Source organism: Dipodomys spectabilis, unplaced genomic scaffold (assembly GCF_019054845.1).
Source record: "Dipodomys spectabilis isolate Male_0828 unplaced genomic scaffold, ASM1905484v1 ptg000062l, whole genome shotgun sequence".
Lineage (NCBI taxonomy): Eukaryota > Metazoa > Chordata > Mammalia > Rodentia > Heteromyidae > Dipodomys > Dipodomys spectabilis.
In genome coordinates, this window is record NW_024870739.1 from 2,136,466 (window position 1) to 2,151,244 (window position 14,779).

The 14,779-nt window shown below is 44.5% G+C and overlaps 1 protein-coding gene across 2 annotated transcripts in view; it reads right to left on the reverse strand.

The window, feature by feature from the left end:
- Positions 1-5,406: 5,406 nt before the first annotated feature.
- Positions 5,407-14,779, reverse strand: part of Kiaa0753 (KIAA0753 ortholog) — a 68,650-nt gene continuing 59,277 nt past the window's right edge. For both annotated transcript variants that reach the window (XM_042680578.1, XM_042680577.1), the window contains exon 19: positions 5,407-6,773. In XM_042680578.1, coding sequence (XP_042536512.1) covers positions 6,656-6,773 — 118 coding nt within the window. In that variant the 3' untranslated portion in view covers positions 5,407-6,655. The remainder of the gene's footprint in view (positions 6,774-14,779) is intronic.

A 14,779-nucleotide genomic window follows, 5' to 3' on the forward strand; every position in this document is an offset into this window, starting at 1 on the left:
TGACGCTGGGCTCAATCATGCCCAGTAATTGAGCAATCTTGAAGCTCACAGGCAAATGATGCTCTGCTGTTCACCTGGGCCACATCTGAGATGACCTGGAGAACGAAGCCTCACTCTGGCCCAGCCTCCACACCTGTGTGATGGTCACACTGTATTGCCACCTGTGCCCCCTCAAGATAACTAGCCTTGTCTGTGAGGTCCCTTGGACTGGAGGGCCCTACTACAGTCTCAGCTACCTTTGTTCATCTAATTCGAATGCGGCCTCCTCCATGAGGAGCAGTCAGGAATGAAGACCCTGCCAGTGATGCCCTAGCAGACTGCCTTCTCTCAGCTCTGTTTTCATTCTGCCTGATTTTGCATTTCCACAGTATGTAGTGAACCTTAAATGAATGTGAATGAAAATTGAAATTTATCTCATTCCCTAGGTTTAAAATATGCTCTTTTTTCTTTTTTTCTTTTTCCTTTTAAGCCAGGAACTCGTTGCTCATGCTCACCTATAATCCTAACTATTCAAGAGACTGAGATCTGAGAATTGAGGATTCAAAGCCAGCCTGGGCAGAAGTGTCTGTGAAATTCTTACCTTTAGTTACCTAGCAAGAAGTTGAGAGTAGAGGGCTGGGAAGGTGGCTCAGTTGGTAGAGCACTTGCCTTGCATGCTCGAGGCCCTGGGTTCAATTCCTTAGCACCACATAAGCCAAAAGAAAAAGCCGGAAGTGGCCCTGTGGCTCAAGTGGTAGAGTGCTAGCCTTGAGCTGAAGAGCTGAGGGACAGCACCCGGGCCCAGAGTTCAGGGCCCACGACTGGACAAAAAAAAAAAAAAAGAAGAAGAAGTTGGGAGTAGAGCTATGGGCTCAAGTGGTAGAGTGCCAGTCTTGAGGGAAAACAAAACAAACATCTGAAGGACAGCACCACGGCTCTGAGTTCAAGCCCCAGTACCAATACACACACACACACACACACACACACACACACATACACACACACACACACACACACACACACACATGTTATTATTTATTCTTTGGGTGCTGGACAATTGAACCCTAGGGCTTTATGCATGCTCTATCCACAGTCGACATTTCCAGCTGGGAGCTCCAAGCCTTCACCACGAGATCCATCTATATCAATCAATCCCTCTGAAATCAGACCAAGGATTACAAGTGTGAACCGCCCATGCCTGGCATTGGCTTCCTTTTTATTATAAAATGTGTTAATACTCTCTTAGTACTTCAGTGTTCGTACAAGAAAGGAATGAGGTGATGAAAATAAAGTACCTAGCATCCAGCACCTAGGCAGTAGAATGACTATAACAATTTTGGGGGTCAGGTTCTTGGCAGGGCCCTATCCAAGCAAGAGTGTAGGGATGAAGGGGTAGTGGAAAGCTGAGGCAGCAGATCAGCCTCAGCTCTGACCTGGTCTCTATACTGGGGGCAACAGGAAATTGGAAAGTGCACCTTAGTCATTTCTGCATGAGCAGAACAGCACATACCCTCTAACATGGAGCAGGTACAAAGTAAATGTTTGCTGACTTATCATTCATTCATTCATTCATTTATTCATTCATGTATGTTAGTACTGAGGTATGAAGTTAAGGTCTGAGTGCTATCCCCTGGCTTTTTCCCTCAAGGCCACACTTGAACCACAGCTCCACTTCCAGTCTTTTGGTGGCTAATTGGAAATGAGTGTCACAGACTTCCCTGTCCGGGCTTGCTTTGAATCACCATCCTCAGATCTCAGCCTCCTGTGTACATAGGATTATAGACATGAGTCACTGGCACTCAGCACGTTTGTTGACTTTAAAATGGCGATTGCATTTTTGACAGCTGCTGAGATTTCCCAGGCCATCTGAGCATCAGCTGCTTTGAAGACACAACTGTGACAGAAGGAGCTAGACCTGAAATTCAAAGACACAGATGGACGGTTCTGGCTTTGTTACTGTCAGACTTGAAGCAGGTCTTTTCATTTCCACAAGCTTTGGTTTCTTCATCTGTAAAATAGGGGCTAACACTGTGTCGATTCTTAAAACATGTGGTTTGTTTTAGAAAGTTCTGGTGGTGCTGGAGGCCCTAAAATAAGGGTGTGGATTAGAGGTAGCGCAGGGCTGGGCAGGCTGACGTGCCACTCAACAGTGAAATGCAGGGCTGTGGAGAGTGCTGCAAGTGTCAAGATTGAAGGGCACGGCAGGGAGATATGGGATTGACAGCAGCAAAGAATTCCATGGGAGGAGGTGGTGAGGAAAGCATTTCAGAGAGCGCTCTGTGCAAGCTGCTTTTTTTCTTTTTCTTTTTCTTTTTTTTGGTGCCAGTACTAGGGCTTGAACTCAGGACCTGGGCACTGTCCCTGAGCCTTTTGTTTGCTCAAGACTGACTCTCTACCACTTTAGTCACACCACCATTTCTGGCTTTTTGGAAGCTAATTGGAGATAAGAGTCCCATGGACTTTTTCTTGCCGAGGCTGGCTTTGAACCACACTCTCAGCCTACTGAGTAGTTGTGAGCCACTGGCACCCGGCCAAGGCTGCCTCTTATGGGATCTTTGGGATAGTTCTAGTGGCTTTGTTAAGTTTCATTTTTTTTTTTTTTTTTTTTGGTCTCTGAGTTGTTCCCCATCAGTGCTGCACTGGCCAGTGATGGTTATAGAATTCATGTCACCTCTCATTAATCCCGCCCCAGATCTGGGACTCTCCTGGGACATCTTCAGAGTCCTGAAAATGGTGGCTGCACATGATCTGGTGGCTGGCTCATCTCCACTCCCTGCTTCCCATGTGCCAGAAGCATCAGTGTCCTCTGGGCCTTCCTAGGTCCATGCAACTCAGGCCCAGGGAAGCCTGGAGTTGGGGCATCCATCATGACACAGCCAGGATCTGAATGATTCTGTACCTCTGGATGGCAGACTTCTGAGCCAGAAGGTTCCTTGGCATTCTCCTTCTGCCACATGAGTCGCCAGGCATGGGTCTATAGAGACAGACTGGTGTATAGAAGGCCTCACTCTTGCTAGGGCCAGGAACATCCACCAGCCTTCTCAGTAACCAGTGGCCCTGAGTGGGAAGCTGAAAGACTGACCTCACCAAGACAGTGGAGAATCAGCAGGATGTGTGGGTGGAGATTCTTAGGAGAGAAGCTGAGCGGAAAGGAACCGCATGACTGGGTTGAGGAGGGAGGCAGAGAGAAGGGCAGTCATGGGGGAAGGTGTGGAGCAAATGAAGGTAGGAAGAGATTCCCAAGAGTGAGCTCAGGAGGGGTGGGGGTAAGGGGCTGAAAACAGAAGGCCAAGGTGCCAGGTGTGAGGCTGTGATGAGGGCGGGATTCAGGGCTCAGGATGGAGGTGGGCAGCCATGATATCCCAGCCATGATAAATTCCCCACACACTGGTTGCTGCGGGGTGTGGGGGGGGGGGTGCGTGGTCACAGCTGCATGGGGAGACAGTGCAGGATGCTCCAGAAATCATTGTGAAGGACTTCCAAAGTCTATCTATAAAGGAGTTTTAATTAAGGTATTGGAATGGAGGTGGGAGGGATAAAAGCTCAAAGACCCCAGGGGTCTTTGAGGATGGCATGTGCCAATGCTGGCCTCCCAAAGAGCAAGAGGATGCAGTTAGAGATACTAATGCTTTGCCTTCTCAAGGCTGTTGCAGAAAGGGATGGATGAGGCTTCTGTAAGGCTCCCAGGAGCCAGGCTTCAGAAAGGTTAGGAGGTAAGGCATCTTAATCCTCAGCAGCAGGGCATGGGACAGCCCATGTGGATAAACCTGAAGGGTACAGGAGACACAAGCTGAAGGGGTAGAATGGAGGGACCCAAGGAAGAAGTCCAGTTAGATGGATACACAGTCATCCAGAAAAAGGCAGCAGGACTGAATGCTGGTGGCTTATGCCTATAATCCCAGTTACTCAGGAGGCTGAGATCTGAGGATCATGGTTCAGGCAGGGTAGAAGATTCTGTGAGACTGTATCTCCAATGAACCACCCCAAAGCCAGAAGCAGAACTGTGGTAAAAACAAAACAAAACTAAGGTTTAGCACCCAGCACCAGAACACATACAAACAGGAAGGCAGCAAATTTGGTTTAAGAACCCATGGGTGATTGGCCACATGGCGCATAAGATAGCTAAGGAGACCAGAAAGGTCAAGCACAGGTGGTACCCAGGAAGATGGATGCAGGATCAAGGAGATCTGGCCAGGCCAAAGCCACAGGTAGATTGGTAGGAACAGAGTAGGCCACTGTGCTACAGGAACCTGGCTTGGCAGGCTGGCCAAGGGGGCTGGGCACAGCACTAATGTGGGAGGAGGGGTCTGATCCTGACAACCTCAGCAAGTTTGCACTCATAGCCATGTGTATGTGTTTGGGGAAAATATCCATGAGTTCTCTTGAGCCACCATTTGGCTTTTGTGGGGCCCTTATGAGGATGTAGAGGAAGCACACAACACATCTGGAGGAAAACTTTGCAACTCAGGCCCCATCACTGGGCTCCAGCAATGGATAGGCAGGTATTAGATCAGAGAGCTTAGCTCTTTAAGTAGCAGAGCTGAATGGGAGAAGGGTAGTACTAATGAAGGCTGAGACAGGCCACTACTGCCTCATGCTGCTTCTCATTAGCCTGGAGAACAGGAGCCAGCTGAGGGGCCCTTTCCAAATAGCCAGGTCATGAGCCTGCAGCGAGGGCATACCTTGATGCTCAGGTGTCTCCAGCTGCCAAGGTAAGAGTGCTCTGAGCAGACCCTAACCTGCACCCCCCTGGCCAGTCTTCCCTTATTCCTGTAGCCTTTGCTGCATGCTCAGGCCCTCACTTCCTCCACTTTGCAGTCCTCTAACATGCTGCCAGGCCTCCTCCAAAGACCAACTCCATGGAGATTCCTTGCACACACTGGTTATTGGACAGTTATGACCCTAACCAGGATCAACTAGTGGGGGAGAGACCAGAAGATCCCGAAACAAGGTGAGGAGCTGGACCAGAGCCGGGGGGAGGGTGGGGCAGTTTTAGCAGGAAGGTATCTACAAAGGCACTGCTTGGAGGACAGTGGTGGGTCACATTGGCTGAGGACAAAGAAAGGCAGAACACAAAGAACACTCCATATTGCTATGGTTATCATTAGGGGAATAAGTGGCTCCATGAGCCACTATCAGGGAACACACCCAAACCCACCCCTCCTGTGCCTCCTTGTAGTCAGCATCCATCATACGCAGGTGCACAAGCACCAGCTCAGTCAGTGCAGGGAGAGTGCTGAGCCATGCTGTAGTGTGTACTTAACAAGTGTTAGCTTTTAAAAAACTTGTCAATTATTCCTTTCAGACATGGCAAAAAACCTACTATCATATGAAATATAAAGGTATTCTCTGTGGTTCCTGTCAATTATACCTCATGTCGTCTGTGGAAAAAAATAGGAAATATAAATTATTTCAAATAGACATGCATAAAACTTAAAATATTGTTTATTATTATTTCTTAAAATACCCAATACAATAAAAACTGCCACACAACTTTTACTACAAACGACAAAGGCTCCTATCAGCTCAAATGCACATAAAAACTTCCCAGATTAAAGACTGTAATTCCCTAGAAGTGCTTCACATTCTGAGGTTACACAAAAGTAAGCAGGAAAACACTAACATTAAATGAAAATCAATTTTGCACAAATAAGTATGATCATGCAGCTTAAATTACCAACTGAAATAGTGTAGTTGAGAATGACCCTGTGTGTTCTGACAAGAGTCACATTATTCCCTGGGGTGGTGTCTTGGACCCTTTGCTCCTCACATTTCTCTCATCAGGCCTGGGGCAAATCATTGAAGCAAAGTTTTCCTGGTTAGTGGCTTTACTTTGATGCACATTCCTCCTCTTCTTCTCAGTTTCAGAAGCTTGTCCTGTGGATGCAGAAGACCTGGGAGGACAGAGCCAGGCTGTTCTCAGATGTCTTCCTTTCTCTAGAGGGATTGTGGATCTTCGGATCCTCCCTTGTGGCATGGAAACAGAGACTTGGACACTGCTGAGCAACAGTGAGCTCTGTACCTTTCCCTTACCAGGTAGGGGTGGCCATTTCCTAAAAAGTCCAGGAACGGCCTCTAAATTCAGAGAAGGCCTTTTATGCCAGCCAGTGCAAATCCAGAGCAGTAAACTGAAGAACTGAGACATGAAAAGCCACCCTGGAATGAGCTTTGGAGGAAGGCATGCTGGGGAGCAGAGGTCTGGCAGTATGTCCACACTGCGCCCCACCTGAGTGGGCCACTCAGGGGACAGGCGGCCCAGTAGGGCGCTACAGATGGCCAAAACAGCAGCCAGGGGCAAGTCCGCACTCAGGCTGGCAGGGAGGCCATCTTTGAGTTCAACAATAACCTGAGTCCCTGCATCAAATATAATTATCTATCACCTTCCAAAATATTCTGAGCCAGAAAATGAACATAATATTTCAATTAGAAAGTGATATTATCTAAAAATAGTATATTGCCATAATCAATTCCCACTCCCTGGGCACAGATAAATGTAGCACATGCCATCATAAACTTCCAGAACTGTTGCTGTGACAGAGAATGCAAAGCGAGGGGCTTTGCAGGGCATGTCCTTCCTTCCAGAGGCAGCACTCTGGGCCTGGGTTGCAGCTGAGGACAAACATCTCCTGGGAGTGGGGACACTGCAGTGTGGCCGAGGGCCCCGCCTGGATGGCCTCTAGGTAGCAGCTTCTAGGAACTCAGAGGTGAACACAGCCTCTGCGTAGTCTTCACACACATCCAGCAGCTCAGCGGCCACGCTCTCCAGAGCTTCGTCTACCAGCTGCTCTGAAAAGCTGCAAGATAAACACATGGCTGAAAGCACTGACAGCGGCACATGCAACCCTCCTGTCTCTCAGCTGGGAACCTAACAAGTCAATTCTAAAACTGACATGAAATTCAGAAGAAAAAGCAAGGTGAGGGGCTTGGCTTTCTGGACAGTAGGATGGTAATATGCCCAAGTCCTGCTGGAGGCCTGGGACACAGACAGTGGCCTGGCCCTCGGAACCAAGCTAACAGAGGAGACTGAAGTGACCTCACTGTAGCCCTGCTCCTGGTTACATCCACCTGGGACTTATACCTGAGACCAAGATTGCAGGACACTCCAAATTTATATACCTCACCCTTTCTGAATCTAAATTGAGAGTAAGCTACAGGATGACCTCCCCAAATGCATCCTTGTACATTTCCTAGAAAAAGGACATTCTCATCAACAAGACAAAATTAATATCAATACAAAACTATTATCCAATCTTATGTGTAGGCCATATTCAAATTTCACCAGCTGTCTCAATAAATCCCTTAAAAGAAAACTTTCTTAGATAGGTACTGGTGGCTTATACCTGGCAGAGATCTGGAGCATCATGGTTCAAAGCCAACCAGAGCAGAAAAGCCCACTCACTAGACTTAATCTCCAAAATAACCAGCAAAAAGCTGGGAAAGATATGTGGCTCAAATGGCAGAGTGCCAGCCTAGCAAGTATAAATTTGAATACTGGCACTGAAACTTTTTTTCTGGTCAATCCAGAATCCTTGGCTGTGTTTTGTTCTCAAGTCTCTCATTTAATCTGCTTTAATTTGAAATGTTTCTCAGTCTATCTCCCGTGATCCTAACTGTTCTCTGCAGAATGTCCCTGGACTTTTGAAATACATTCCTCCCTCAGTGTGTTAAGGTCTGTATGCACTCATTACTGATGACTGGTGATTTTGAACACTTAGTTTGGTAATATTTGCTATAGGCCTTTCTTTTGTAATTAAGAAGCATATTGTAGGGAGTCAGAGACTATGTAACTATTCTATTTCTTTCTTTCCTGGTTTGTTTTTTTTTTCCCTTTGGTCCTGGGACTTGAACTAAGGGTCTGGGTACTGTCCCTGAGCTTTTTCGCTCAAGGCTAGTGCTCTACCACTTTATGCCACACAGCCACTTCCGGGTTTCTGGTGATTCCTTAGAGATAAGTGTCTCATGGACTTTCCTGCCTGGGCTGGCTTCGAACCATAATCTTCAGATCTCAGCCTCTTGAGTAGCTAGGATTATAAGCATGAACCATTGGCACCCAGCTTGTAATTTTTTGTTCTCATCAAACTTGTGTGAACCAGTGATTGCAGGGTTCTCCAAAACTACTTTTCTAACACTAGCATTTCTTCCTCATGGAATAGCTGGCATTCTACTATAATAGGCACTCCCCCTGCTTATTTATATATTCATTCATTCACTCACTCATAAGCTGGTTTTATGGCTTCTGACTTTTGCAATCTGATACTATTGCTACTTTTTAAAATTTATTATTACTTATTTATCCGAGGTTTGACCACGCTGGCTGTTGTGGCCTCTTGATATGTCTTCATCATTTGTTATTTTTGGCTGTACTAGGATTTGAACTATATTGGGGGTTTGCTAAGTGGGCACTCTCCCCACTCAAACCAAGCCCTTTTTGCACTGGTTTACTTTTAGGATCTTGCTTCATGCCTAGGTCTTGCCTAACTTGCAATTCTACTTGTGCTTCCCTGAGTTGCAGGGGATGACAAGCACCCAGAACTGTGCCCAGTCACAGTGCTCCCCCTATAGCTGGGATCACAGGTGTGTACCACTGCACCAGCCTCGGGCTGAAATGGAATCCTATGAACTTTTATGCCTGGGCTGGCCTTGAACAGCAAACACCTCCAACATCGTTGTCTCCCAACGAGCTGGGATTACAGGCTTCAGCCACTGTGCCTGGCTTGTCCTATAATTCTTTAGAGCACTTCCTTTCAGGAACACATGATGTTCAAGGCTCATATTATATTTCTGAGCCCCAGGCCTGCCTCTCTGAGGCCCTGGGGCCAGTTCATGGTAGACACAGACAGTGAGACATGGAGATCGGAACACCAAGTAAGCTCTGCGCTGCCAACGCCTTTGCTTCTAGATGCCCCCAGCAGAAAACCAAGAAATGTCCCTATAACCCTCTGTATTTGTCATCTATCAAAACTATGCTCATAAAAATAGGGCTAATTCCAGTTCAACCAAGGATTTGTTCTAGCCATCCCCCAGAAACCCTGGTCTTGCTATTCAAATTGTATTATTTGAGCCATCTTTAAATTCAAAGTAAGTAGTTTCAGAGTTGCCGGACCAAGAGGCCTGCAGAATCCTACCCCACCACAGCCCGGGCTCATGCTGTTGGAAGCTCTGGGGACGAATGCCATGTTGACAAGTCACTCTGCACCGTGCATGACATGACTGTGGTCTCTAGCTGAAACTAGATGCTACAGACAGCTAGGCTCATGTTTCTGTTTGTATTTCAAGTTAGGGTTCTCCCATCTGTGCTGATTAAAGCTATCTAAAGGAAACATTAATACGGTTCCCAAAGTCAGAATTTTAGAGCAGAATGAACTACTGACTAAACAAAAATCAGAAACACAAAAATGTACACAGAGGTAAGTGCCATGGCTTCCTGCCTACCCTATTTCCACCTAGTTTTGTTTTTGTCATTTTTTCTCCCCTCCTTCTTCCCCTTCTACCCCCCCAACTACAGGGGAATTCTCACCTTCCTTCCTGGTGTACATTTTGCTGGGCTTAAAACTCTGAATTAGTATTTTTCAGGAATTTAAAAACATGCTTCAGGTCTTCCAACTTCTACTGTATTTTTGTTCCTCTCATTTTTATTCCTCTTGCTGATGTCCTCACTGTCCTTTCAACAATATTATGACATATGGCTAAATACAATTTTCTCTCTCTCTTTCTTTTTAACTTGGGGATTTTAGAGCTTCTTTTGTTACTCTAAGGAAGTGATAGTCATGATCTCTTTTTAATTTTATTTTTACTTTCCCTTTCTCTCCTTTCCTTTTAGAACTCCAACACCATAAACATTTGATTTTCTTTTTTCTATGTCCCTTCTCTCTGTACTTTTCATCTTTAATAGTGGTTCTATGTATCACTCTGGCTATTTTTTTCTATCCTATGTTCTAACTCTCTAACTTACTGAGACCATCCAGTGACTTCCTCATTCCAGAAAGTATAATTTTAATTCTAGAATGTACATTTAGATTTTGTTCATTTTTTTTTTTTTTTTTTTGGTCATTTGTGGGGCTTGAACTCTGAGCCTGGGCACTGTCCCTGAGCTCTTCAGCTCAAGGCAAGTGCTCAAGCACTCTACCACTTGAGCCACAGTGCCACTTTTAGTTCTCTGATAGTTAATTGGAGATAAGTGTCTCACAGACTTTCCTGCCCAAGCTGGCTTTGAATCGTGATCCTCAGATCTCAGCCCCTTGACTAGCTAGAATTACAGGTGTGAGCTAGCAGCACCCAGCCCGATTTTGTTCAGCTTTTTTTTTATTTTTATTTTTTTAAATTTGGCCAATCTTAGGCCTTGATCTCAGGGCCTGGGCACTATCCCTGAGATTTTTTTTTTTTTTTTGGTGGTGGTGGTGGGGCCTGAACTCTGGGCCTGGGCACTGCCCCTCAGCTGAAGCTCAAGGCTAGTGCTCTACCATTCGAGCCATAGCACCACTTCTGGCCTTTTCTGCTTATGTGGTGCTGAGGAATCAAACCCAGGGCCTCATGCATGCAAGGCAAGCACTCTACCACTGAGCCATCTTCTCAGCCCTGTCTCTTTTATTTCTGTGTGTACAAGAAACAATTATTTTAATGTCTGAAATAGCTATGGTATTTGGGCTGCTGTGGGTCTGTTCTTGTTTTGTGTCTGTTGTCTTTTATTTTTTACTATACACCAGACACTGTTTTCAAAAACTGTAGAAATAAGGTAAGTTTCAAGATGGTGTTATTTTCCCCCAGAAAAAAAGCTGAGGTTTGTATATGCCTTGAGACTGGAGGGCAATGGTTATGTAAAGTCTACTCAATCCAATCTCAAGGACTGAGTTGATATATTGAACAGAGCCCCTAAGAAGTCTTGTTTATATCCAAGTGAAAGTTTCAGGGTCCCAATCAAAACTGAGGACAAGGGTTAGGGATGTAGCTCAGTGGTAAAATGCTAAATTAGCACGAGGAAGGTGCTGGGTTCAATATTAGCCCCACAACAATAACAAAAAGTAAGTACTGTTCACCAGGGTAATCACGTGCCCTTGGCACCTACAGGATTCCAACCTCTGTCTTCTGATATGAAAAGGCTAAGTGCTCCTCTTCTCTCTCCAAAACTGACTGTCCAGAGCCATGCAGTGGGTCCAGCTCCCTGTCTTCTCCAGGAGCCTGGCCCCATTATTCATTATTCACCTAGTTCACTTCTGGATGCCTTTAAGCACCTGTGTTTTATTTTTAATTCAGCTTTTCTATTAACAGTTATCCTCAGTGGGAGAGGTGGTCCAAATTACAAAGCGCATCATTACTAGAAGCTGAAATGATGGGTTCATTTTATATTTGCTTTGCTCTTTATATTCCTATAGCAAATTCATCACCAAATGGTGAGAGAAACACAAAGGTACTCTCAGTACATTTCAACACTGCAGGTGATGTATCTATCCATTTTCTTCTCTTTAACCTTCCTCACTCTGCCTTTCCTCTAGGGCAACCATGCCATCTGGAACCTAGGTCTCCCTCCTCTAGTCTGGAATAGATGGTTTCCACGCTCATTGAGGAACTCTGCCCCTGGAAAAAGCTCTTGCCATTTTCTTGGAATCTCTGTGTTGAGTCGAGGATTTCTATAATCCTTGGCCTTCCTTTTTTAGAATACATGCTTATTTGGGGGGTGCACACTCTCCAGCAGCTGAGGGACACAGCTCAATGAAGCCATACCCCTGAAGTGTCCTTCTTATTCCCTTATCTTTAGTCATTTAGGTGAGTCAACATGTCTGTTAAATTCCGGAAGTATGTTCTAGTATCTTCTAGCTTCCAGTATTGCTACTGATTATTTGAAAATGTCCAGTTTTTACTTTTCTGGAATCTTAGGTCACCTCTTTACACTAGTATACTCAAGTTTCCTTTTCATAATGATATGCCACAGTGCATGCCAATTCATTCATTCATTCATTCATTCATTCATTCATTCATTCATTCCTCCCTCAAAGCAGACAAAAGATGAACTATTTTGATTTAAAGACTATAGCCATCTGGGAAATTTTCTTATAGCAATTCTTGGATAGTGTCCCATTTCTCTCCCCACCTCTCCCCACCCCCGACCCCCCACATTCTCTTTAGTAGTAACCCCTCTATCAAAAACACTTTTCTGAGCTGGGCACCAGTGGCTCATACCTGTAATCCTAGCTACTCAGGAGGCTGAGACCTGAGGATCATGATTCAAAGTGAGACCAGATAGCAAAGTCTTTGAGATAATTATCTCCAATTAACCACCAAAAAGCCAAAAATGGAGCAGCAGCTCAAGTGACAGAGCACTAGGACAACTAAGAGACAGCATCCAGGTCCTGAATTCGAGCCCCAGTACTGCCACCCAAAACAAAACAACATAAAACAAAAATGTTTCTGTGGGGTTAGGAGTGGTAAGGGAGAACAATAGAAGGGGTAACAAGATGCACTGTACCCATAAATATATTGAAAACCCCTTGTACAACTAAAGATGACACATTTTTTTTTTAACTTTTCGGTTCTCTAGTTGCTTTTTTATTCTATTGTTGGAGAGATCAGCCATTCTATCTTCATATTATTTTATTATTATTTTCAGTACTGTGGACTGAGCCCAGGGCCGTGCACTTGCTAGACAAGCAAACTACCACTTGAGCCACACTCCATACTTCAGAAAGTTATTTCCCACATTTTTATTAGCATCAATTAGTTTTACAAGAGGGCTTCATTGTGACATGTTCACACATGCATACCTTGATCAGATTCACCCTCTTTGTTGATTTCCCTCATCCCTCTCCGTTTCCCAAACCAATCTCAGTAGGATTCACTGTGTCTTTTTCACACATGTACATAAAGTATGTTGACCATATTCACCTTCCTTTATCCTCCCTTGTCAACAATGCTTCTATTCTCTGGTACCCAGGCCTACACAGTATTTGATGTGTCTAGTTCTCAAGTCTTACAACAGACTTCTGCACAGATACACACCTGAGTCCTGAATTTACTTCATTACTTTGGTTGGCTGAGTTATTTGCCCTTCAACTAGCTACCTAAAGGTTATTTGATCTATCCTTTTCAGTCAGAAATTTCTCTTTCTCTCTCTTTCTTCCAAATCCAGGAATCTTTAGGAGTTTGGTTTTTATCAAAACCACTATGATGTTGTTTTCCCTTTCCCACTCAATTTCTTAACTGCATCCAGTTCATTTCATCTGTTCACTCTGATCACTGGACTAGGGCCTTTCTTGAGGTGTATGTTAGAACACAGACATTCAAAGATAGGTGGGAAACTCAGGTAGCCTCCCCTCTCACACAAGAGATGATGAGATGAGCTAATCTGTTTTTGAATACTTTTCTAAACTCTCACCAATATAATTGTCATCTTTGGATCACAAAAATAAAAGTAAATCAGGAGAGATAATCAAGCGAGCAAAAATGGCGTTCAGACACACTGTCACGCCAGGTCAAAGGGCAGCAGAGGCAAACATCTATGAAAGCTCAGGCATGTTTAATAGCTCTGTCTTGTATGTCTGAACCTAGAGGCTGGGAGAACTCTCTATACCTGCAAAACAGCTACAAACAAATGCATCAATATATCTAGTATAAGAATATACAACCAATTGGTCTCTCTTCCTTGGCTTGCTTTGGATTTCCTAATCAGCCAGTTACTCTAACTGATACGGACACGTTATGGGAAATGAGTAAGAATACTACAGGATCATGTAGATGTTATCACAAGGAAAGAAATTAAGTTCATTTTTCTCTTCCCTGAGAAAATCCTTCAGAACATGTGAAAGCAAATGTGCATCTCACCCAGAACAAAGGTTCACATATGCTTTAAAAGGTATTATTGATTAAGCACAAGACTCAAAACTCAGGTTAATCTCAGAATTTGAATATTAGCAATTACCTCTGATTCTGTCCCCAAATCTCACTAAAAAAGGAAAGGAGCTAGAAAAAAAAAAAAAAAAAAACAAAAGAACAGGGTTCACATATGCTTCAAAGGGTAGTACTTGATTACATATAAGATCCAAGACTCAGGTTAACTGAAAGCTTTATTGGTATTGCCCTGATCCTGCCCCAAATATCACTAAAAGAAAAGTATATAAAACAATACACAAATCTACAAGGAAAAAAAGAAAAGAAAAATGACAATGGTAGATGAGATATGACCACAGTTTTCAGAAGGTAAAAATCCCAGAAGACTCATAACTGATTTATTAGCAAGGAAGCATGGAAGAAGCTGTGAGGTTCCCTCACCCACAAAAAAAGCAAGCTGATTTGTCCAAGACATCAGAAAGGCTCAAAAAGTGAAAGTACAGAAAATCAAGAAGATATAATGACATATGAGACAGAAAACCTACAGCAGTTAGATGACAGATCTTCACTCCTATTTTTGGCAGGGAAGGGACAAGCCCTTTTCCACCCTTACAAAAAAAGAAGATATAGTCCTTGGGGGTGGGGGTGGGGAACCAGTAACTTTGATTTCCGCAAATCATCAATCAAGTATGAATATCACTTTCAAACCTGTCTTAAGAAATTTCTGCTATAGGGGTAAGGAAGGTGGCTCAGTAGTAGAATGCGCGCGCGCACACACACACACACACACACACACACACACACACACACACACACACACACACACACTCTTCTGCTATATACAAGCTCTTTCATGAGAGACTAAATTAAGAAAGGGAAGTCAAGGATGTTAGAAAATAAGGAAGCTACTCTGGAGGGAGGGAGCCTAACACTCAGTATGGCGAAGTCCTAGGCCAGGGTAGAAGAAAAGGGGGCTGCAGAG